Raw genomic sequence first — 24316 nt, forward strand, 5'->3', positions numbered from 1 at the left:
TGATTTTTTTCTCTTTATATTTTATGAGATCATTAGTATCTAAAAAGTGTAAATCTATGTGTGTTTAAGGCTTTGGTTAAGCGAGATTAATATGGGACCATTAACGTTATAAGCTAGTTTCTCAGGCTGGTCCTAAAATCTTTTGAATCCTTTCGATCCATGCTATATTATTAAATATATGGTCTTCGATTCCTCCTTTTTTATGTTTCTCATTAGCCTTTGTACTCTTTGACTTAGTTTCTGATTCATAAGATTTATCCTTTTGCTTCATATGGTGATCACTTCTATGTCCAATCATGGATCTTGCAAGAGTCTGTTCATGATCTTCAGTTGTTGGTTTTCTAGATTACTTATATTATATGCTCGTACATTTTGATTCCTTGAGGTCTATATGCATATAAATTATCCTGTTGTATATAGCTTACTGTGAAATACGATGTTATCTAGTTTATGTAATTGATTCCATGTAATCACGTTGTGAATTTATTTTTTTGCTAAATAATCACGTTGTGAATTTGTGATAATATTCTTGTGGGGTTGGTTCTTGGTCTAGGAACATGTTGGGCTTGTTTCTTGGTTTAGCAACATGATCTATGCATTTCCAAATGGCGATATAGACCTTTTTAAATTTGTGTGCTTGTCTAGTGCATCAAATAATTTTGGGCTTCCGGAAGAGTAATTAGTATTTTGACAGAGATCAATTCAATATGGTGAATAAGAAATCTACAGAATTTAATTGCTTTGCGAATGCTTCATTTATGCATTTCCATGACTAAATTTTAAAGAAGATTAACCTTCTGTTTTTTTTTCTTTCTGCCAAAACACTATTCCAAGTTTTCATTTTAAGTTATATATTTTCATACATATGGCAGGGATGAAAAGAAGTTCATCTTGGGATTTGTTTCTGAGTGACGGGTTATTAATATTTTACAAATCATGTGAAGTACTATCTAATTATTGTTTCTCTTGTACCACTACGTGTCTCTTTGCCATGAAGTTCTTGCTTTCTGTCTTGTTTTCCACTCTTTACAGACCACCCACGCAGATACGTTAAAAACTAGGTAGTACATGTACTCCTGTAATTGGCAAAATTGGCAACAATTGGGTTTTAACTTCGTCAAGAGAAAGATATTACTTTTTTGGTGCGTGCGAAATGTGTTTTATTCCTCAGTGTCAAGTATATAACAAGTATATAGAACGTTAAGATTCCCATATTTGTAATTTGAGTCTGTTGGAAAATAGCGACGAATCATTCTTGATGGAGTACAGTTTGCAAAGTACTTATTTATTTGTATTTTTTGCTAAAAGTATTTACATTTATGTATATCATTACAGTAATTTAAAAGTTGTCACCAAGACTTGTTTGCCTTCAGATGGGAAAATTAGAATCACATGGTGCATTATAGGGTGCGCTATGAAAGACAAAATCAAAATGACTCGAACATAACGTTTGTAAGGGTTATGCATGTGTTGACAAGCTACTTGATTTACCTCATTTACTCGATATGCAACTTGGTTTGTTTCCAGATTGCACATGCTATGATCAGGTGGCTATTTAAGGTTGTGCTGTTGATCGACCTTCTGATGCATTTTGTTCATTATGTTCAGTTTAGGATCGTCTACATCTTGGTCGCTGTCCGATTCAAAATGTTAATGCGAAGCCAAAGAGATCACTGCAAGTGTTTGCGTTAACCTATTTGTAACCTTTTGGGATGTTGATTTAGGTGTTTATGCTTTGTTCTAATAACATACTGCCGTATAGGCGTATAGTTTACTTATATATATATATATGATTGTTGTAGAGACGAGATGTTGAACTGTTTGACAAAACTTTAAGGTGAGTAGGATCGTCCAAGTCCACTAAATATGGGGATACAGTGTAATAATTTTATTCGTTACACGTTCCAGGAATTGTCCAAGTTTAATGGTATTAGTCATCCAAAGGTATTGAATTATTAGTACCTACAAAGTTAGAAAATGTACACAACCTAGCAATTGGATCTTCCTGATATACACCCCCAAAAATGAGTTCTTTTGAAAATTTTAAATGTAATCTACTTTGGTGTAATAGATGTATGCAACCGTAATACTTGTTGACAATATCTGAGAGAGAAATTTGAAAAACTAATATTCTAATCAGCCGTTTCAAAATAAACAACTACACTAGCAAAAAAAGGACAATTTTGAGTAGGGATTTCTCTTCAAAATGCATTTTGATCAGAGAACGTTATCGATCGTTTCAGCCTCTTATGTAAGCAACTCTGTGTGTATATCAACTTGATTCTGAAGCAACAAGAGTCAAATCTTTGTTTGAAGTTCTGCATAAAATGTTTGCTCTTGTTGTTATAGAATAGATGAGATGATGCAAGGACAGAGAGGATGGCGAGAACTGGCGTTTCTCGGTGACAAGGTTTCTTGTTATAAACCTGATGCTTGGGCTTTCGAGGAAGTAAACCTTTGCTACCTGCCTATTTTTTCAGTCTCACTTCTTCAGTGTTATGTACAACTAAGCAAAAGTGAGGTTAGATGTCTAAGACTTTTGTGCTTTTGTTATCACAACAGGGTACTCCTCATTCTGATTTCCCTGGACCTAACTCTGGGATCACAACATGTGTAGCTGTTATTAGACACACAGCTTGTTGTTTCAAATGATGGTGACTAACGTTGTGTGATATCGAGAATTAAAAGGGTCAGGTAAAAGTAGAGGTTTATTAAGCACTTTGATTAATACTTCGGCTTTTAAAGTGTGTGTTTTTGTGTGCGTGTATAAGCGTACAATCTTTGTAGAGACCACAAACCAGATCTTGAAGCTGAGAAAGAAAGGATACTGAAATCTGGTTGAGTTAATGGAAGCTTCAATCTAGCAAGAGCTATCGGTAACATTTCTTCTTCACACAATGCAACTTGTTTGCATAACTAAGTTTTTACCAACTGAAAAGCAAATATATAGTTACCGCTAGTCGAGATATAAACACTGAAAGTGGGTCTAACGCCTCTTCTCTTTCTCCTGAAACATCTTCTCTGTGTCACATCTAATGATATCTTCCTTGTTCTTGCCTGCGATGGAACTTGGTAATCATCTTGTTCTCCAGAAAAGTTCATTTGTGATAGTGATACTGAAGGAATGATTGACTTGTTATGTTGTTGGCCTTAAAGAAGATATCATCATCATCATCATGTAAACAAAGCAATATGACATTTACACAACGTTATGTTTTCTACATAGACTGTTCTGCCAATGCTGTGGAGCTCTAATTGTATTAGCTGTGTAACTTGTCAAGCTACATCATCTCATTCTAAAGTTTTCTTCTTCTTTTTGGGTATTAACTTAATTCAAACGTCTTAATCATCTTTAATTTCACTGTTGTTAAAACTGTTGATAGGTCCACTATAACTTACCCAGAAACCAGTGCAAAAGCCATTCTGACTATATGAATAAAATTAATTTAATCTTGTGAATACTGAATTAGTAACAACAAGACTAGCAAGAGAACAAAGGTTCAATGCCTTCGTGTTCGAAATTAAATAAATAGAATATAATTCATTACAACAAAAATAAATAAGCTTCTCTCAGAACAAGGGCAAGAATCCAAGAAGAAGGCCAACAACACTGAACACGCCGGTGAGCTTAGCAGCATCACCACTACTAGGAGCAACAGCAGGACCTTCGGATGGAGAAGGAGCCGGAGAGAAAGCAGAGCTACGAGGAGTGACGACGACAAGGCGTAGCTTCTGACCCTTTTGACAGTGACCCTCTTTTCCACTGATGAAGTAGACAGAACCTGGTTGTTCTAGCTTCACCTTGGTGTTCCCATCATCACTGTAGCTAGCTTTCGGGCTCGTGGTGTTGCATTTCTCGTATGCTTCTCTTGTCACTTGCAGCACCGAGTCTTTACCCGCTTCGTAGCTGAAAACTGGAACAAACATGTGCCAGTGTCATAAACAGAGTAATATTCAAGAGTGCAAAAAGAGAAAGTGATGTGGCATTGAAGGTATACCGAGAATGTCACCGACTTTGAAGCGAGCCTTTTGAGCCCATTCGTTAAATGAGTAAGAAGCGGAAGGAGGGATCTTCCAGTCACCTGATTTTCCACCGACTGTAACCTCATTTGCATTTACAGACAATAAGAAGAAGAATGAGATGCAAAAGAAGATGATGACCGGAAGAGAAGAAGAAGAAGCCATATGTTTCAAATTTAACACCTCAAAAGTATTAGTATGTGTATGTCTGAATGTGTTGGAGATGAAGGGTCTGAGAGAATCTTGTGTAGTTTTTATAGACCTAGAGAGACTTGGGAACTAGCCGTTGATGTTTTTCTTAGTAAATATGAAATGTTGATGTATCCGTTGGTAAAATGAAAGACATTTACTTTTCTCTCTCTTCAAAAAGTGTGACTCCAAAGGCGAAACTGCGATCTCTGAGCTTTGCTCTCCACCGACGTCGGTCTCGACGTCGGTCCCCACCACCGGCCATGACCAAGAAGAAGAAACTGAAGCCAGCTGGAGGCAGTTCCCCTGATTCCTCCTCAAGCTCTGTTTTGTCTTCTACGAAATCTGCTCCCGCGACGTTTGCTGCTGACGCACCACTCGTTATCCATTCATCCCAGATGAATGACCTTCAGCTACTTGGCGAAATCAACTCGCCGACTAGTTTAACCTTTCTGGAATTGCAAGGCTGCGCTGCCCGTGCAGTAAACAACTCCAGAAACCCTAATCCCCAAATTTCAGCTACAAACGAAATTGTACCTGAAGAAATTGAGTCTGAGGCTACTTCAGCACAAACCAAGTCTGTCGTACCCCCTATCGTCGCTGCTCAGCAGAATATCGAGCAACCCAACGCGCAACCGCCCAGACTTCCAACGGTTCCAGAGGAAGGTGTTAAATCCCAAGTGGCGTTGTGGAAAGACTAAGTTAAACCAAACTCTGGTAAATTCGAGCCGAAAGGTACTCCATTTATGCTAGATTCAGGTGAGGCCTGTGTGAAATCCTAAATGCGGTCATCGAGAAAAATCAAAAATCGTGGGATAGTTTCATTATTGGACAATTCTACGAGGAGGCCCCGGCAAGAGGAGCTGTACATGCCATTGTTAATGGTATGTGGAGCAAACACAGGCGTGACATCTCAGTGTCGAAGATGGATGGCAAAGCGTTTTTGTTTCGAGTTCCTTGCCCAAATGCTCGTCGAAGGATTCTCAATCAGTGCTTATGGCAGGTAGATGGACAAACCATGTTCGTAGCGAAATGGTCTCCTGGTGTTAAGCCGGAGAAGCCTTCTCTATCTACTGTTCCTGTCTGGCTTGACCTAACGGGAGTCCCTCTTCAGTTCTTCAATGAAGACGCCTTGAAGGAGATTGCAAGTCTGGTGGGTCATCCTATCTGCCTGCACCCCAGCACAGAAAATCTTACAAACTTAGAAGTGGCAAAGGTGTATACTGTCATAGATCCCCGTCAGCCGTTACCGGAGGCCTTTAATGCACAATTTGAATCAGGAGAGGTGGTGCGCATTCAAGTCTCAAGCCCTTGGCTCCCTTCCTTGTGCTCTCACTGCTCCAAGGTTGGCCATACGATATCTAAGTGCCCCAACGCCCCTCCTCGATGTGAATTCTGCAGGTCTGTCAAGCACTTTTCTGAAGCTTGCCCCAGATCAACAGTACCTCAAGAGTCAAATGTTCCTAATCGTAATGGCAAAGCTCCTATCGCTAGTCAGTTCCCAATTGTTGGAACGGGTAATGATAAAGGTCCTGGTATAGCTAGTGCAACGCCAAAAGCACTGCCTAAGGAAAAGCCTAAAGCCTCAGCTCCTCCTCCGGCCTCTAACAAAAAAGGAAAGCGCCAGAATAATAAGCAATGGGCTCCCACTGAAGGTAATAAGCGCACTGATGCTGACTCAAGGGCTCAGATGTACCAGGCCGGACCTTCAACTGACCCAAAAACCATTACGCTAGATCTTGAAGAAGGAGAGATATGTGTTGATCTTCGTCCCATAAATCTGGACCCAGGTTCTCATGAGTCAGTTTCCCCTTCAGAAGAAGATGACCCTGGATCAGATGGCCCCTCAACTGAGGAAGAGAACTCGATGATCTAGCTGATCAATACATCACAGTGATCTCTCAGAGATCAAGGAAGAAAGCTAAAGCTTTAGCCAGGGGCAGAGGCCCTTTAACCCTCTGATTTTTTCTCCCCTCCATGGATATTTTTTGTTGGAACATTAGAGGGTTCAACGATAAAATAAAACGAAGCGGATTTAGGAAGTGGTTTCGATCTAATAAGCCAATTTTCGGAGGCCTGTTGGAGACTCATGTCAGCGGTGTAAATGATGCCTCGATCATCAGCAGAGTCTTTCCTGGATGGCATTATGAATGCAATTATGAATTCTCGGATTTAGGAAAAGTTTGGCTTCTGTGGCATCCATCAGTCTCTGTGTCAGTGCTCCAGAAATCTCTACATTGTATTACGTGTTCGGTAAATCTGCCGTTTGTGTCAACTGAATTTGCTGTTACTCTTGTCTACGGGTCCAACCACAGGAAAGTGAGGCGTGAGCTATGGTCGGAGCTCTCTTTCCTGTCCTCATCTACCCATATTATCCATGTTCCTTGGACAGTTCTAGGTGATTTTAATCAGATTCTTGAGCCATCTGAACACTCTTCAGCAAATGTGCCCTCTTCTTCTCGGGGAATGCGGGATTTCTTTAACTGCACAGTCACTGCGGGCCTCTCTGATCTGCCATATTGTGGTAACTCTTTCACTTGGTCAAACAACCAAGGAGCTTCGGTGATATCTAAGAAACTTGATAGAATCCTCGTCAATGATGAGTGGCTCCGTCAGTTTTCAAATTTACTTGGTGTCTTTGGAGACCCTGGAATATCTGATCACAGCCCGTGTTGCGTCTATCTTGATACCACTGTTCTAAAAAAGAAGCTCCCTTTTAAGTTCTTTACTATGCTAAATGATAATCCAGAGTTTGGAATCATTATCTCCGAGTGCTGGAATTCTCTGAATTTTGAGGGAACAATGATGTTCAAGGTCTCCAGGAAGCTAAAGGAATTGAAGAGTATCATTAGATCGTTTAGCAAGGAAAATTACTCAGGGATAGAGAAGAGAGTAGTGGAAGCTTTTGCGACTCTTACTGAATGTCAGAGGATTCTACTCTCTTCCCCGACTCCTCAGGCGGGTATTGATGAGAGGTTAGCTTTTGAAAAATGGTCTGTTCTTGCTAAGGCTGAGGAGTCTTTCTTCTTCCAGAAATCTCGTGTTACTTGGATTGATAAAGGAGACTCCAATACCACCTTCTACCATCGGCAACTAAGAACAAGGACATCTCAAAACCAAATTATATTCCTCAACGATGATCAAAGAAATGTTTTAAGTACCAGAGAGGATATCATGAGCCATGTTGTTGCCTATTATGAGACGTTGCTTGGAGGAACCCCTTCTTTAACTCCATCCACTACAGCTGACCTCTCTAGTCTTCTTCAGTTTCGCTGCTCAGAGAATATTGTGACTTCCCTCCAAGCGCCCGTCATTGCATTGGATATTCAGGGCACTTTCTTCTCCCTTCCAAAGAACAAAGCGCCAGGACCAGATGGCTACCCTGCAGAGTTTTTCACCGCGCACTGGAAGACTATTGGAGACGATATGATCAAGGCGGTTCAGGAATTCTTTGTCTCAGGAAGGCTCCTACAGCAATGGAACTCTACTATTATTACCCTCATCCCGAAGAAGCAGAATGCAGTTTTGATCTCCGACTTCCGGCCCATCTCTTGCTGCAATACCACTTACAAAGTCATCTCAAAACTGCTTGCAAACAGACTGAAGAAAGTGCTCCCTGTGGTGATCTCCAACACTCAGTCAGCGTTTATCCCAGGAAGGCTACTAGTCGAGAATGTTCTTATGGCTACGGAGTTGGTGAATGGGTATAACTGGAAGAACATCACCAAGCGATCCTTGCTCAAAGTCGACCTAAAGAAAGCTTTTGATTCATTAAATTGGAGCTTCATCCTACTCATCCTTCGTGTCTTGGGTTTCCCTGAATCCTTTGTCAGCCTCATCGCAGAATGTATCACTACCACGAGGTTCTCGGTCGCGGTAAATGGTGAGCTTGGTGGTTATTTCAAAGGGGCTCGAGGGTTAAGGCAAGGGGATCCTCTCTCACCTTATCTATTTGTCCTTGCCATGGAAGTCTTTGCTCAAATGCTTAATAGGAATTTCGATGAAGGTACCATCGGATACCACCCTCAAGCGTCTGATCCTTCAGTCACTCATCTCGCTTTTGCTGATGATATCATGGTGTTCTTCGACGGACAGTATGGGTCTCTCCAGCAAATCACTCGGACTCTAGACAGTTTCTCTACCTGGTCTGGCCTGACAATGAATCGTGATAAGACTGAGCTATTTGTGGCGGGAATGAGCCAGACGGAAGTTACAGACATGACAAGCCTAGGCTTTTCTCTTGGCTCACTTCCTGTTCGCTACCTGGGACTTCCGCTAATGCATCGCAAGTTGCGCATATGCGACTATAGACCTCTACTGGATCAGCTAAAACGACGCTGCTCATCATGGTCCTCAAGAGCTCTCTCATATGCAGGACGTAAGCTGTTACTCTCCACTGTCACCTTCGGTACTTTAAATTTTTGGTTCTCCTCTTTCATCCTACCAAAAGGCTGTATCAAAGCTATTGAGTCTATTTGCTCAAGGTTTCTTTGGAATGGAAACATCACCAACAGAGCAGCTGCAAAGCTATCTTGGAAAACTGTTTGCCTACCTCGCTCTGAGGGTGGCTTAGGACTCCGAGACCTGCATACTTGGAATAAGACCTTGTCATTAAAGCTTGTATGGTTGTTGCACTCTGAATCTGAATCTCTTTGGGCGAAATGGACCAAGAAGCACCGGCTGAAAGGGGCCAGCCTTTGGAGTATGGATGAGAAGAAACAATGTTCTTGGATCTGGTCTTCTTTATTGAAGCTTAGACCAATGGCTGAACAATTCCTAAGATGTGAAATAGGAGATGGTGCGTTGGCGTTCTTTTGGTTTGACTATTGGCTACCTTTAGGACCACTGATTGATTTCTTTGGAAGTGATGGACCTGCCCACATAGGCGTCCCTCTCTCTGCCAGAGTAAAGGAGTGTTGCACATCTACTGGCTGGTCCCTAAGACCTGCAAGATCTCCTAAAGCAGAGCAACTGCAAACCCTACTCTGTTCTATCACTCTGCCATCGTCAACAGACCGTCATGACGTCTTCAAATGGTATGTGAATGACAAATACCTTGACTCCTTCTCCACGAGTAAAACTTGGGAAGTAGTTAGACCTCGTGGAACTAGAGTGGATTGGGAGTCTGTTGTCTGGTTCAGTGGGCATATACCAAAGCATGCTTTCAACATGTGGGTTGCTAACCATGATCGACTACCAACCCGTTGTCGCCTGGCTGCTTGGGATACAAGCATTGTCAAAACGTGTCTGCTATGCAGACACTATGACGAAAGCAGAGACCACCTTTTTCTAAGATGCTATTTCAGCGAACAGATATGGAAGGAGATCACCATACGCCTCGGCTACAGGCCGTTCTACTTCCACACCTGGACAGCTCTCATTGCCTGGCTCGATGCTGGAGACACAACGAGTCCTCTTATCCTCCGACGACTTGCTGCTCAGGCCACCATATACAGTATTTGGATCGAGCGCAACAACCGTCTCCACAAAGGTCTCACCTCCACTCCCCCTCGCCTCTGCAAAGACATTGACAGACTTCTCCGGAACGTAATTCTCGCAAGGAAGAATCGCAGCAAGTTCAATGGCCTAATGCAAGTATGGCTCATGCATGCTACCTAGTGTGATGTTGATTTTCTATCTCATCATTTAAGCTTTTTGTTATTTTTTATTTTTTTTGGCATCAATTGGCTTTACCGTTCGAACCTTTGTAAATATACAACTCTGTTTCATTTTAATGATAATTAATATATTTATCAAAAAAAAAAAAATGTATCCGTTGGTGAAAGGTAACGTAACGTATAGGGAAGGGACAAAACATAAAATCTGATCATTACTGAAACACCGTCTTCTAAGAAGACTGGTCAAGTTAGCTGTTTTTAACCTTTTCCTTTTTGTTTGCTATCGAAACTGGGCTTCTATGACGTTAGGCCTATACGTTAAAAACTGAATTAAAGATGCATCTCCCAAAGCCCACAAAGAAGCAGAAGACCAAAAAGAAACCTCCATAAAAAGTAAAACATAATTTAATTTTATCAAATGAAACATTTTTGGCACCTGGCTATTAGCTACTTCCTATTCTTATGGCATGACACCTGCCTAATACGTTTATTACAGGAAACAAACAGAATCAGCTAGGTGTCACTTACCGAGACACATTATCAAACTCAACTACACAACGTGTCTTCATGACACCTACCATCTCCAAAACCGATTACTAAAACAAACCCATTTCTACTTTGGTTACTACATTCTCAAGAAATTATTGTAGACGCAAATGGCCGGAGAAAATGACTGGAGGAAAACGGCGGATACGACGAAGATGAGTTCGGAGGGAGTGAAAGCCGCCGGGGTTGAATCATCGAAGAGCCCCCCGGGGAGTAATCCTGGTGGTGTTCTCCACCAACGCCGTAACTTGCCGTACAGTTACACCACCATGGCTATAGCTGGATTAGCTATCTCAGGTGCTATCATGTACACTGTTATGTATGTTAAGAAGAAGCCGGAAGCTAGTGCCACTGATGTAGCTAAAGCGGCCACAGGGACGGCTAAACCGGAAGATACCCATCCAAGAAAGTAAAAGCCTCTAAGAATCTTATTTTGTTTACCTTTGTATTTGTGTTCTAGCTTCTGGTAATGTTCTTGTCCGAACTTTTATATTTTTGTGTAATCTAATGACATAACGAGTTCAACACAAAGTAGTAACCTATTAATTTTTGTCTAGTACTTGTAGCTTTTACAATTAAATGTCTTTTTTTGTGCAACATAAAATGTCACTTATATGATGATTAATGATCAACTACAAAATTGTGGCAAGTTTAATATATGCGATTATTGGTGATTCACATGTCTGATACAAAGTCCAGGGGATTAGCATTAACTAAGATCGTTCCATTAGAAGATGAAAATTAGGCGAGTCCACTTAATGTCCCCAAAAAGAAAGTGTATAGAATAGGCTGTTAGGTAGAAACAAATGTTGATTTACGAGCATAAAACACACGGGCGACAATATAAATCTGATCCGAAAATTCAAACTAGTACTTGAAAAAACTTAAAAATATGATAATCCAATAAATCTGATCCGAAAATCTAATAAATATGATTTGAAATGATTATTTAAACTATAAATAGGTACTTCAAATATTTATTTATGTTTATTTTGGTCTGATCATGAAAATATACGAATTAGAAATTTTGCACATAAAAAATGCTTTTAAACAGTTCATAATCTTTAAATATGTTTAGTTATAAATATTATTAGTTGATTCCCATCTAAACATGTATAAAATCCGAATAAAGTTTACTAGGCTGAACTCAAAAATCCGAAAATTCAATCAGGTAAAATATTTGAAGCAACTCGGGTACGAGATAAATCTATCGACTTTTATATGCTTTTCAGTTCAACAAACATATTTTTAAAAATTTAATACTACATCGGTTTTATGATCTTACTAATGTAGTTTTATAAATTTTGTCTTCAATAATTTCTTTGCAGTGTAAAAAATGTTTTATGATGCATAAATGATTATTGTGAAGTTTTAAATTTTGATCTGACATTTACTAAAAAGATTGTGATACGTTTTTGGAGTTCAAAAAAAATATATATCTACATTTGAAAACTGTTGCAATAAAAATTGTCATGAATTAGAATTGGCCTTCAATAATATAGTCATGTAAAAATGGTCACTGATTAAATGAACTGCTAATTACGATTAACAGTAAATGTAATGGGACGATGAGACAAAAAATATTGTATGTGCATTTTAATACGAAAGATTTAAGCCATAAAAAAAAATATGAAAAAAGAAGTAATTTACTTTTGTTGGAGAATTTGGTCGAAGCTTTTGGAGAATAGTCGACAACTAGATCTTACATCTAATCTTTATCTGAGACGAAAATCGAGTTTTGTAGTAGTAATATATATGTTTAAAAAAACATCCGTTTGGAATACCAAACCTTATACTGAAATCTACCGGTATGTCTTTCTCATATCAAGCTATTTGTTTTCTTTGTTTTTTCTTACGTTCTGATTATATAAGCCGATTTAAATTCACGCATAATTATATCAGATGAACTGGACACAAACAGAAAGAGAATCTGAATAGGGGGTGGAAGTTAGACACTTTACCAACAGAGTGAAGGTCTATTGGAGTTTGAAAATGATCAAAACCTATTAGCGAATATTAAACTGTCAAACTAAATACTACAATCGGTAAAGTTTCAAATATCTATTATGTATCTGCCTCAGCATCATATTTTCAAGAAAATATGCACAAGTATACTACACAAGCTGAATAATCCCAGTCAGTGTGAGAGAAACAAAGATTACGTACGGGCCGAAGTGAGAGATTAGTGAGTTGTGAACTATTGGGCCTTATGTGGGCTCAATCTAGGGCCATAAATCGAATCCATCGTTTAGATTCATTTCATAGTATCAAATGATCTGACGGCTAGGAATCACCGTCCGCCGCAACATCAGAGCAAAAAACCTCAAAGGCCAAAAACCCTCCCCCTTCCGTAACCAGAGCCGTCTTCTCGACGGAGACAAAGATGCAAACAGTGAGAGCTTTGAGGAGAGTCACTAAAAAACCCTTACAATGGGTTCGGTCTGTTCCCCAAGGAAAAAGAAGCTTCTCCGCCCTGCCAAACTACTCCGCTTCAGATGCCGATGTCCAAGACCAGGTTTTGTCTTCTACTTAGTCCTTAAATGTAACTGATCTGATGTTAAATATTCATAAATGGGATCTTGTGGTTTCATTTTTTTGAGAAAGATGCTGACTTTATGTATTTTTATTTTGGTTCTCAGGATAGTTAGAACATTGCTATGTGATTGGTTTGATGCTATAATGCTAGGTTGGTCGTTAGTGTTTGTGTATTTTTGTCTCTCTGAAATGAAAATCTACTTCCTTTCTGTATATGTTAAAGGTTTCGGTGGAAGGGAAAGCTAAATCAAGAGCTGCCATTCTCGATAGACCTTCTTCTCTCAATGCTCTTTCTGCTCCTATGGTATTGTTTTTTTGGAGAAATACTAAATCATCTTGGTGTCTTGAAGCTTATTTGTTTGTTTTAAAATTGTTTGGTGTTTTTTCTAGGTTGGTCGGTTGAAGAGGCTATACGAGTCATGGGAAGAGAACCCTGCTATTTCGTTTGTTTTGATGAAGGTATGCTACTCTCTTCTAGCTTCTCACTGGATCATTTGTCCCTTAGATGCATTGATTAAGCTACCGTTTTTGATTTTTTTTTTCCTGAAGGGTAGCGGAAAAACGTTCTGTTCAGGAGCAGATGTCTTGCCTCTTTATCACTCGATCAATGAAGGTCCATCTCTTGTTTTAGTTCTCATTGTAAAATACTTAGCTTGATGCTATAATGCTAGTTGAAGCCGCTTTGACCAGAGTTAATCTTGTGATGTTAGTGTGAAGAGTTGCTGATGTATTGTCACTTTGCTTCTCACAGGGAATACTGAAGAATGTAAACACTTTTTCGGGGAGTTGTACAATTTTGTATACCTCCAAGGAACATATTTGAAACCAAATGTGAGCCTCTTTTGACTTTCCCTCGATGCTCGTATGACCATGATTGACTAAAAAAAAGCTTGACTTGCTTATTTGATTCAACTACTCAATAATACATGAAGCTGCTTTTGTATATAAGATGCAAGCAATGAAATGATTTAAGCTTTTTTGACGTAATGCAGATAGCTATAATGGATGGTGTAACCATGGGTTGTGGTGGTGGCATTTCCATCCCAGGGATGTTTCGTGTGGCAACAGATAAAACTGTATGTGGCCTTATACTTAAAAGCTCCCTTCTTTGGTTTTTGACCCCATTTTTTCTCTTTTATCTTATATATTGTCTAATGCAGGTGTTGGCACATCCAGAGGTTCAAATTGGTTTTCATCCTGATGCAGGAGCTTCTTATTACCTTTCACGTCTTCCTGGCTATTTAGGTGAACCTCACTTCTGGATGATCTTTCCACTAGATTCATACTCTTCATATCTGTAAATTAAAGATAATTTCAAAATCTAAATCTGATTGACATACAAATACTTTCAACTGCAATGTTTTGATGTTTCTGTGTTTTTGTGGTTTCTTGTTCAGGGGAATACTTGGCTCTAACAGGGCAGAAACTTGATGGTGTCGAAATGATAGCATGTGGCCTTGCTACCCACTTTTGCCTACACTCGGTTCGATGCATTTTCCTTACCTTGTCCCCATGTTTTGTTCTTTCCTCTTAAGCGCATTTTCTTATCTCGGCTGTTGTGGCAGAGACTTGGGATGGTCGAAGAGAGGATTGGTAAACTGTTGACAGATGATCCTACTGTCATTGAGGCTTCTCTTGCTCAATACAGTGATCTAGTTTATCCTGACAATACCAGTGTACTTCACAAGTAATTTTTTTTTACCTCTTGTCTCCATATCTTAAAATCTATTCGAATTATATCACAGAAGGGTGTAACCATAAAATTATTTTCTCAGGATTGAGATGATTGATAGATACTTTGGGCTTGACACGGTTGAAGAAATCATTGAGGCTATGGTGAGAGATCTTTGTCTAGATTAGATTTTTTTTCTCATACTGTAAGCTTTAACGTCTATCTGTGGCTTCAGGAAAACGAGGTTGCTGATTCTGGGAATGAGTGGTGCAAGAAAACTCTCAAACAAGTCAAAGAAGCTTCTCCTTTGAGCTTAAAGATTACTTTACAATCTGTGAGTCCTTTTCTTCCTTTCCTTTGTCAAAAAGCATTTCATTTTTTCTGACTCTACTAGCGGTTTCTTTCTCCTCTTAGATACGAGAAGGTAGATTTCAAACTCTTGATCAGTGTCTCACGCGTGAGTACCGTATCTCTCTCTGTGGAGTCTCAAAGACTGTCTCTGGTGACTTCTGCGAGGTAAAACCAGTCACCAACATCTCAATCAAAGCATCATTATTCTTCGTAATTCTTCATATATTGAACTTTTGTTGATGTTGATAGGGCATTCGAGCCCGTTTGGTGGATAAAGACTTTGCTCCAAAGGTGCATAGAACATCATAACCTATCTACACTTGCATCTCCCTTTGGTAATGGATGTTTCATGTTTAACGTTTTGAAAATGTATGGTTTGTTTCCCTCCAAAATATGCAGTGGGATCCTCCGCGCCTAGAAGATGTAACCAAAGACATGGTGGACTGCTACTTCTCGCCAGCCACGGATGCCGATGATTCAGAATCTGAGCTGAAGCTTCCAACAGCTCAACGAGAGCCTTACTTCTGAGGAAACTACTGTTACTCATTGCCTGCAATAAAGTATTTCTACAGGTCTACAACACTCCAATGAGATCCCTGCAATGGCCTTTTTTTGTTGTCGAACTCTCTTTTTTCTTCTCGCTGGAGCAAACAATGTATCTTCTTAATTAGAAGTGACAAGTTTGTAACTGTCTTATGATAGTTTTTGTTTGTCTTTTGTGAGAGAAATCCATTTCAAGTCTCAAGCTTCAGTAACTCCACTTGTTTCCTTGTCTCTAGTCGCTCCTGCAGCTTTCTCTCTAATTCTTTCGGACACACTCCATATCTTTCATCTCTCACCACCATCTCTGGTTTATGAGGCAATCCTCTGGTATTGAGACCTTACATTCTGAGTTCTCCTCGTGAAGAACACTCGTTGATGACCTTTGAAAAATGGATAATGCCAAATTTGAAATGACTTGAGAAGAAAGGTAACCACCACTTGGTTCTTCTGCACTTTACTTTTGCATTTAGAAGAAACATATCCATTTGAATTCGCAGGTTTTTGCCATTTTATCAAGTTCAGTTTACTTGCAACAACAAGATACAACAAGAAAGAGCCAAATGCCCATTTTCCAAAGGTGCTTCTCTGCTTTGTGATTCTGCACAAAGATTAAGAAAAAACTTCATAAATTATATCACCAAGTATAAGTGTACAGCATAGCCCACCAAATACAAGCTCTCATTAAAAATCAAATCCTTTCAAGAACCTGGAGCACAGATTAGACAGAATTTTCATGTTGATAGCAAAACTTTTTACCTTTATGAGAGAAAGTAAACACGTTTTTAAAGTGTTAAAGATACAACCTCTCGCCGAATCTATGAGTCTCCCGCTTTGCATACAACAGTCTACTCTCGCTGAGGGGCTTCGTTGAACTTAATTTTATGTTTATTTTGATATACTATTCAAAAATACCAGAATCCGAGTAGTGAGTATTATTATTATTTGCATCCGACCTGAACATATATAAAATCCATGAAATCCGATGGAGTCTGTAGAGGTGAACCCGGAAAACCGATCCGAACCCGAATTCCTAAGCCAAGATCGGGCTTTCAGCTTAAAACCAATCGATGATAAGTGGACTGGTTCTAACATTTTATATATGTCTCAGTTAAACTCCCGATATTAGAGCTTATATTCTCAAAATAGACCATATTTTCACAAATCTTTTACCTAAATTGAATTAAAATGAAACAACTTTCCTCTAACCATTTATAACGAGTGACATTTAAATTTTCTTGAATGCTTATGATTTTTCATGCACTTGTAACATTTATATACACTTAAGTTTTCATCTTTTTCTCAAGTAACATCAACAATTCGAAAGAAAATAAAACGCTATCCTTTTTTTTACAAGGATGAGAACCAAATCAAAAACATTAACTGAAACATTCATGTTCTAGACTGCTCCATCAACCTCCCCGTTATAGCAGCTGCAAGAGCAGCGGTAAAATTTGAATCATTCGTTAACGACGACGCCATTTGTTGAACCAGAACCTCTTGCATTGTTCCCCTTTCGTTCTTCTCCAAATCTAATCTTTGACCAACATGAACCATATCTAAAGTCACAGTGCTTGATCCACCTTGGCTTGTAGCATCTCCTTCAGAAGCGTTTGGACCTAAGTGGTTATGTGTCCCTTCGTATGTAGCAACCAGTATGGACGAATCCTCTGCACTACGTTGCACCTATTACAACAACAACACGAGAAACATATCATCATTAGATAGCTGAATAGACAGAGATAAACTATATATATTACCAGAACATGTCCTAAAATTTAGGGGTTATAGACAATTTATAAAAAGATATAATAAAATATTTAACATAATTTTTTTAACAATTTGAGAATCTAATTAATGTACAAAAAAAAATGTACATTATTTTTTAAAATTTTGGAAGTCATTAACCAATGTTTCATTTGCTTATGCTCATGACCGGCTTTGGCGATTACAAAGGAAAATCAAATTCAACGTGTGGATTACCTTCTTTTTTACTGGACATGACGGCGCAAACGAGCATCTAAAGTAAGCTCTAGGCGAAGGGTTATCTCTTGTAACCTTTTGTCCGTATTTCCTCCATTGATAGCCATCTTTTACTGTCTGCAAAGTAAATCCCACAACATAGTACTGTTTAGTTCTTATGCGTCCATAGCAAACATAAACAACAAAAACACTTACCAAGCTTGTGTCGGAAAAATCAGCAGGGAAATAGACTGTTGAAACCTTTACTTTGTTGAAGCTATCAGTGACTGGTCTTTTGCATGAAAGAAGCTGATTTTTCTGCTCATATTGTTGATGGTGATGATCTTGGTTGCTTGAGCTATTCTCAGTTTTTCCATTAGGAAACCCTAAGAAGTCTTCCGGATCTTGTTTTCTTTTCTTCGTAGGTTGTTCGATATGATCTATCCCAGGGCTCTTTCGGCTTTGAAGCTTCTCCAAATGATGATGTAGTGCGTAGTACTTCTCACAGACTGTTTCTAGCATCTCTTTTATCTTCTTGTTCTCTGAGTAGACTCTGTTTAGCTCCTCTCTTAACTCACTTGCACTCTGTTTCATTACCATCAAAACTCTTCTAGTTTGTTGCAAAAAGTCAAATTTAAGGGTATTATCCGTTATGCATTTTAATTGATTTGGAAATCTATTCTATACTAAAAGCCAAATATAAAGGGATTATAGGATGTCCACGTGGACAATTATATTTAGCCAATAAAAACATTTCATTAATCCACGCTGTTCAATTAAAAAAAAAAAAAACCTGACGGTGAAGACGAGGGTCTCCGCCTCTCAAGAGGATCTACTCCTCTAACTTTTCGTCTTCACCGTTTCAACTCTCTGATATTCACCGTTACCACGATCACTGTAAATGATTCAATATGTTCTTTACTCCTTTCTTTATGATTTTGTTTAATCTCCTTTGTTTATCTTTTCTATATAAAACCCTTTTACATCAATCAAAATCTACGGCCTCCAAAGCTAGGTTCAGGTTTCATTCGATCAAATAGTTCAATGCGAACTGCTACAGGAGAGCCGATCTATACGGTAAATCTAATATATAGTTCGTTGATAACATATTTCTCTCTCTGTAGGTTTTAGCTTCAATTATCCGACTTAATAGCTGAGACAAACATTAAAAACCATCCAAATATGCAGATTAGCTAATCGTCGGAGAAAATCTACAGGAGCTCCAACTACTCCTCATACTTCACAGCAACAAAGCTCACTTGCGTACATCTCCTACTCATACATTGATTGAATACAAATTCCCTACGGCTTGGGAATCTCGAGGTTTTGTATTATGTTTTATCTTCTTCGGGTCGCTCACAGGTAAAGGCATAGTCTCACCGTTTATAAGAAATTTGATCTGATCACTTCCTTTCAGCTTTTAAGTTACACTACTTTTTTCAGGATGACAGAGTTGTGATGGCTCACATGAACAGTGGTATCACAAAAAGTTAGACCAGACTCGATTAAGATTTTCATGAGGAGTGGCTCAACTAAGCCTATAGTCTAATTACAATGCAAAGGTGAGAATAAAACTGTGTTCATTATGTGAAAATAATGAATGTGTTTAACTCTTTCAAAGGCCCCGAATCTTGGCAGGTTCCTTTTTTTCTTTCAAAATGTAAATCAATCGTGAGACAGCTGGTTAGTTGCTGATTTTCACTCCTAGCTATGCTGTTGAATATCATAGCCTTAGTTTTTTTTGTAACATCATAGCCTTAGTTTTTTTTTTTGTCACATCATAGCCTTGGTTAACAAGATTTTCCAACATATGTTGTGTTTTGTTTAATCTTGAAACCAGTGTAGAAGAGTTGCCTCTCTCCTTGGTTATTAGATATTGACTAAATGTCCTTAGGATTGAGGTATTCTTACTGCGTTGATACTTTGTAAAAGGCGAATACAATAACATAGTTTGACTTATTTTTAAACTTGGAAGATCAAGCCTGAAGCAAAGGTTGCAGGCTGGCATGTTTAACGGTGTAGGGGAAGCCATTGTAGGGACGTGGAAGCAAGAAGGTCCAGGGGGCTTTTTCCGTGGGACAGGCCCAACTCTTTGCCGTGAAGTTCCACTATACGTTGTTGGCATGGGACTGTATGCAGAGTCCAAAAAGGTAACACAACCCAGATGATTAGATGATCAAAAGGGTCATTAAAAGCCGAGATGATAGGATTGTGTGGGTTTTTGTAGATGGTGGCGCAAGCACTGGGAAGATAACTAGAGGCATGGGAGACAATAGCGGTTGGAGCGGTGTCAGGAGGCATAGTAGCAGTTGTAACAACGCCATTTGATGTGATGAAGACGAGAATGACGACTGCAAAACCAGGGAGACCGATCTCAATGTCAATGGTTGCTTTCTCGATCCGACCGCTTGGTTTGTTCAAAGGAGCAGTCCCGAGGTTCTTCTGGGTGGCTCCTCTTGGTGCCATGAACCTTGGCTATGAGCTAGCCAAGAAAGCTATGCAGAAGAACGAGTAAGTTGTAATGGCTGATCAGCTTGGTCAGAAGAAGCTTTGCTAATGGGCTTTTACTTTGCTTTTTTGGGGGGACAGGTTAAGCCAGAGATGGACTCATCATAAAACTCTGGTTCCAGAAATAGTTGGTTGTTTTGACTGTTGGGACGACTTTATAGAGTAGTGTCACATGACACTGGACAGTAACAATACTTGGTTGGACTCTTTCTCTTGAGAATTTAATCCTCACCAATCACCACATCGGTACACCTATGATTCTTGATTTCAGCGGGTATATTTCACAGAGTATGCCATGAGGGGAAAGTTTTTGCTTCAGGGAAGTCTGATGTTTTAAGCATAAGCTTTAGGTTCTTATTAAGCTTTGCCATGATTTCACGTGAAATAACCAAATGTTATAACAGTATTTGTTCTTGCATTAACGAAATGATATTTTCAGAGGAAATAACTTGATATTTTAGTCTCTGTACAAAACGAGGCACTGCAGCCGGGTGAGAATAGCATGCCTTGCTGATTATGAGATGTACATCGGATTTAAAACAACATGAGGTAGATCAGCACAGCAGATTCGACAGGGAAGCATCAGCGTTCTCATCGGCCCCACTAGACACTCCCACCGTCGATCACCACGTTCGCTGCTATTCCTTAAAAATAACTCGAATAAGCAGTCAATTGAAACTCCTTCAGAAGCTTTTGTTCTTCCACAAGAGTATGTGTCAACTAATGAGTCTACTAGAGTATGTGTCAACTAATGATCCAAATTTTACTAGAACAACAAAAAGTTTCTACCTGTTGCTTTTTACCTATTGAGTTTATTTATTTATTTTAAGATTCATATATAACCTAAGCTATGTTGTTGAGAACTCCTGTATGGATGATGATAACACAACTGGTTTGGTTTGGATTGTTTTCCACCCAGGTCTGGCGCATATGGAGGTTTCCAACCCTCTAGGCTTTTTGTAGGTTCCAGGTATAAGTGAGTTGGGTATAAGTGAGTTATGTATAAAAAATTGTACTATTCTTTTCACCTGAATGATTGCATAGATAATAATACTGTCCTAAGTTGTCAATGTAGGATTTGATGCTATCTTTACCGGGGAATATGATACTTAGGAAGCTTGGCTATGTGGATCTCTCTTAGCTCCCCACGGCTACGACTTTTTCAATGTTTAAAAATTAGGCTTACACATATATTGTTAGTCCTTATATGCTAAAATAATAAAATCAATATTGATCGCAATATAACAGATATTTTTTGTCAAAAAGATAACAGTTCTTCTTTTTTTCCGCAGCGAGAAAAAGTTCAAAAAAGGATTAATAAATTACACAGCCTTTTCTAAAAATAGATAGTTAGACCTATGTTAGCAAACTAAGCATAAATAATTACCTTGACCGATAAAAACTTAAAGTTAATATATTAGATATTAAATATCTAAGTTAATTCTTAAAAAAAACTGAAATTTAGAATTTTTTTGGAAATTATTTAAAATCTCAGCTAACCAAAAAATGATGTCTTAAACATATAAAATCAATATCAATATAAACGTGCCGAAAGAATATAAAAATATAGATATGAAACGAATTGAAGATCACAATAACTAAAAACTGAATATAACTAAACATATAGAAAAAAAGATTGGAAACATAAATAACAAAATTTACATTATACAAAGATAAACTTCTAAATCAATAATAAAAAATGAAGTAAGACGAAGGCTTACACCTAAATACAAAGACAATAGAAAACATGCAATGAAACTGAAGGTTTAATAAATTATGTAATGCACATATTTATTAAAAATGATCGAACCGTAAACCAATCAAAGATGATGTAAGGAAGACATAAAGATGTATTTCCAGTTATCACAAATATAGAATCAATTGACAACAACTTAATTATGTCCAGCGTAGGACAACATAGAAAAGTTTTCATACCTTCTAATATTATAATATATCACTATATTAGTGGCTAAACCAGTTTTATTTAGCACAAATAGTTACTTCATTCTTGGAGTTTAAGCTTTTCTATCTAATGATATTAGTAGTTTGATCCCAAAAAAGAAAACGGTCGAACTTTACATTGTAATTGGAGAAAGAAAACAAACAAAAATCAACCGAAGAGTTTTAAGGTATATGAAACAAAAATTGGAAATAGCAATTCTCTGCAATTAAAGAATAAATCAATAAAATAAAATTGTATAAAGATTTAGTAAAATAAAATCGTAATATAATTTCCATAACTGATAGTGCTCAGTTACACTACAAAGTCTAAATTTACAACATACACAGTTTTATTTACATCTTTAAACTTATTATCTAATTAAAATGATTCTAAGAAAAGTGCCAGGATGAAGATTTACGATAAAATATAATACAGAACGTTAAAAATACATTATCACTGATCACTAAAAAATCATGTTAGTTGTAATAAAAATGAAATGACAACACATTTATTAAAACCATAGAATGGCACCCAACAAGGTGTTACTGAATATACAAACTACAAAGTAAATATCCTCAACGTAAACACACATAAAAATGAGACATCATATTTGGATATATTTAAATAAGTAATTTTAAATATATTAAATTATTGATAATTTTAAAATTACTTAAAAAGAAACTAAATTATTAAAAAATAATATACAAATAAAACTAAAGCAATATTTTGTAACGTCAAAATAATAAATGAATAAAAATATATTATGTTAATAAAATATATTTTAGATTTTAAAGACTTCTAATTCATGTAATATTACAAAATTCAATTTTTTTATTACAATTAATATTTTACCATTAGATATATTAAAATAATATTCCAGATCGATATTCAATTGTTAGTTTTTAACTATTACACGTAAAAAATACTCCCTTTGTTTCAAAATACTTGATGTTTTAGGTGAATACACAAGAATTAAGGCATACTCTCTTTTCTAAAAAGTAACATTAAAAATATAAAGTAAAACTAATTCAGCCAATCATAAAAACAACTATAAAAATCATTGGTGGCACAATTTTCTGTTAAACTAAAACTAATATAAAAATATCAAAACATTAAGTATTATATTTTGAAACATTTTAAACTCTCCAAAACATCATCTATTTTGAAACGGATGGATTATTATTAAGTACGCTTTTTTTTTTTGAAAAGGGGGTTTTGTATTTAAGGACTTGATTCTTCATATTTTATTAGTTAATTGTGTTACATATAATATAGATACTTACTTCAAACTAAAAATATAAAAAAAAATTAAATTTGAAAATTAGTTATAATATAATTTAATATACAAAAATTCACATAGAAATAAAAACGATAAATGTAACAAATTTAAATATATTATCCGCGCGTAGCGCGGAAAAAGGATCTAGTTGATATAAGAATTACAAATCTCTACAATTGACGGGTTTTCAAATCTTTGTATTTGTAAATTCGTATGTTTTAACTGTGATTTGTGTTTTTGTATTTAAAAAATCCATACAAATCCAAGAAAATCACTATAAAATCAAATTCATGAATAAATTTGTACGGTGAATAACAGGTAGATTTAATTAGTATTTAGAAATCATAACACCTGATTTGAAATGTATTTACAAACCAATAACATTGGATTTCATTTAAATTTTTAAATCCACTAAAATACATTAACCAATAATAACCCTCACTAAGTATTCCATAACTAACCTTATCTTTGACAAACCATTTCCTTTCGACACCAGCAGAAGTCGAAACTTTTACCTCCTCCTCCTTCTGAAATGTCAAAACATTTCAAACGAACCCATGATTAAACAAACTCACTCAACGGAAATCGAAGGGATATAGAATCATGTAAAATCAGGACTCACCGGAAGTTTTGCTGGGAAACTACGATCAAAAGCGTTGGTGTTGAGATTCAGAGATATGTCGAGAGAAGAAGAACAGTCCATTATAAAATAAATATTAATAATTGTTATAATTAAAGACACAGACCAAAAGAAGTAGTTGGTGCTTTCTTTGGTCGCAAGTTGGTGGTCTGAGTGGATGGGTAATGGCTTCTTTTTATAATACAAAAAACTAGTAAGAGTGTCTGTGAGGTTTTGGATTTGTTAGGGAGGAAAGTCGTTGGAAAGTGACGATCAATCTTAAAAGCTGTCTTCGATAAAGTCCAGAAGACATTAAAGAATTTCGGGAAAAAAAGACATACAGCTCACTGTCTTTAGAATTACAGTGATTGGCTAAATCAATGGGTTTACTACTATACAAAAATATTGTGTACTGAGTGATCAATCCTTGTTTCGTGTGTTCTACGTTTATGTATACAGTTTACTTTTTTTTTTCAAATTAAATTATAATGCATTATATATTATGCTTCGTTAATTACGAATTCTTTGGAATGTA

At 37.3% G+C, this 24316-nt stretch overlaps 4 protein-coding genes and 2 long non-coding RNA genes across 7 annotated transcripts; 4 read left to right on the forward strand and 2 right to left on the reverse strand.

Annotated features, from left to right (window-relative positions):
• The first annotated feature begins 314 nt into the window (after positions 1-314).
• LOC125577410 lies at positions 315-3185 on the forward strand. The gene is made up of 2 exons (XR_007315845.1): positions 315-2449; positions 2563-3185. It is a non-coding gene; the product is annotated as an uncharacterized LOC125577410 (long non-coding RNA).
• Positions 3186-3428: 243 nt separating this feature from the next.
• On the reverse strand, positions 3429-4269 carry LOC106449601 (early nodulin-like protein 1). The gene is made up of 2 exons (XM_013891341.3): positions 3999-4269; positions 3429-3914 (listed from the first exon to the last, which is right to left on the reverse strand). Exons 1-2 carry the CDS (start codon positions 4183-4185, stop codon positions 3571-3573), a joined length of 531 nt encoding a protein of 176 aa, XP_013746795.2. The 5' UTR covers positions 4186-4269; the 3' UTR covers positions 3429-3570.
• A 5977-nt stretch (positions 4270-10246) lies between these two features.
• Positions 10247-10904, forward strand: LOC125577411. The gene has a single exon (XM_048738902.1). The coding sequence runs from the start codon at positions 10484-10486 to the stop codon at positions 10784-10786; it is 303 nt and encodes a 100-aa protein (XP_048594859.1). The 5' UTR covers positions 10247-10483; the 3' UTR covers positions 10787-10904.
• Positions 10905-12669: 1765 nt separating this feature from the next.
• LOC106446121 (3-hydroxyisobutyryl-CoA hydrolase-like protein 2, mitochondrial) lies at positions 12670-15699 on the forward strand. Its single transcript, XM_048738903.1, has 14 exons — positions 12670-12888; positions 13132-13212; positions 13299-13367; positions 13458-13521; positions 13660-13739; positions 13901-13984; positions 14069-14153; positions 14306-14391; positions 14474-14595; positions 14684-14744; positions 14816-14914; positions 14995-15096; positions 15181-15222; positions 15331-15699. The coding sequence occupies exons 1-14, from the start codon at positions 12757-12759 to the stop codon at positions 15457-15459; spliced, it is 1236 nt and encodes a 411-aa protein (XP_048594860.1). The 5' UTR covers positions 12670-12756; the 3' UTR covers positions 15460-15699.
• Positions 15700-16631: 932 nt separating this feature from the next.
• On the reverse strand, positions 16632-23953 carry LOC106446122 (WRKY transcription factor 18-like). The gene is made up of 5 exons (XM_013887805.3): positions 23785-23953; positions 23624-23689; positions 17650-18018; positions 17455-17571; positions 16632-17157 (listed from the first exon to the last, which is right to left on the reverse strand). The coding sequence occupies exons 1-5, from the start codon at positions 23863-23865 to the stop codon at positions 16864-16866; spliced, it is 927 nt and encodes a 308-aa protein (XP_013743259.2). The 5' UTR covers positions 23866-23953; the 3' UTR covers positions 16632-16863.
• Positions 18093-21578, forward strand: LOC111198663. Of its 2 annotated transcripts, XR_002652777.2 has the most exons (8): positions 18094-18510; positions 18622-18795; positions 18877-18995; positions 19409-19583; positions 19661-19944; positions 20023-20650; positions 20861-20911; positions 21017-21578. It is a non-coding gene; the product is annotated as an uncharacterized LOC111198663 (long non-coding RNA). The 2 variants fall into 2 exon arrangements; XR_007315846.1 differs by having other exon boundaries at positions 18093-18510; positions 19661-20911.
• Positions 23954-24316: the final 363 nt, after the last annotated feature.

The sequence above is a fragment of the Brassica napus genome, chromosome A8 (assembly GCF_020379485.1).
Source record: "Brassica napus cultivar Da-Ae chromosome A8, Da-Ae, whole genome shotgun sequence".
NCBI classification, from domain to species: Eukaryota; Viridiplantae; Streptophyta; class Magnoliopsida; order Brassicales; family Brassicaceae; genus Brassica; species Brassica napus.

What these genes read in the sequence shown, in the direction of transcription:
- LOC106449601 (XM_013891341.3), bottom strand. Translation starts at nt 4,185, where the DNA reads ATGGCTTCTTCTTCTTCTCTTCCGGTCATCATCTTCTTTTGCATCTCA. An exon ending in CAAAGTCGGTGACATTCTCG is followed by an intron (nt 3,915 to 3,998) that starts GTATACCTTCAA and finishes TGTTTGTTCCAG; the next exon opens with TTTTCAGCTACGAAGCGGGT.
- LOC125577411 (XM_048738902.1), top strand. Translation starts at nt 10,484, where the DNA reads ATGGCCGGAGAAAATGACTGGAGGAAAACGGCGGATACGACGAAGATG.
- LOC106446121 (XM_048738903.1), top strand. Translation starts at nt 12,757, where the DNA reads ATGCAAACAGTGAGAGCTTTGAGGAGAGTCACTAAAAAACCCTTACAA. An exon ending in TTATCACTCGATCAATGAAG is followed by an intron (nt 13,522 to 13,659) that starts GTCCATCTCTTG and finishes TGCTTCTCACAG; the next exon opens with GGAATACTGAAGAATGTAAA. An exon ending in GAACATATTTGAAACCAAAT is followed by an intron (nt 13,740 to 13,900) that starts GTGAGCCTCTTT and finishes GACGTAATGCAG; the next exon opens with ATAGCTATAATGGATGGTGT.
- LOC106446122 (XM_013887805.3), bottom strand. Translation starts at nt 23,865, where the DNA reads ATGGACTGTTCTTCTTCTCTCGACATATCTCTGAATCTCAACACCAAC. An exon ending in AATGGTTTGTCAAAGATAAG is followed by an intron (nt 18,019 to 23,623) that starts GTTAGTTATGGA and finishes GTAATGAAACAG; the next exon opens with AGTGCAAGTGAGTTAAGAGA. An exon ending in ATTTTTCCGACACAAGCTTG is followed by an intron (nt 17,572 to 17,649) that starts GTAAGTGTTTTT and finishes TTTACTTTGCAG; the next exon opens with ACAGTAAAAGATGGCTATCA.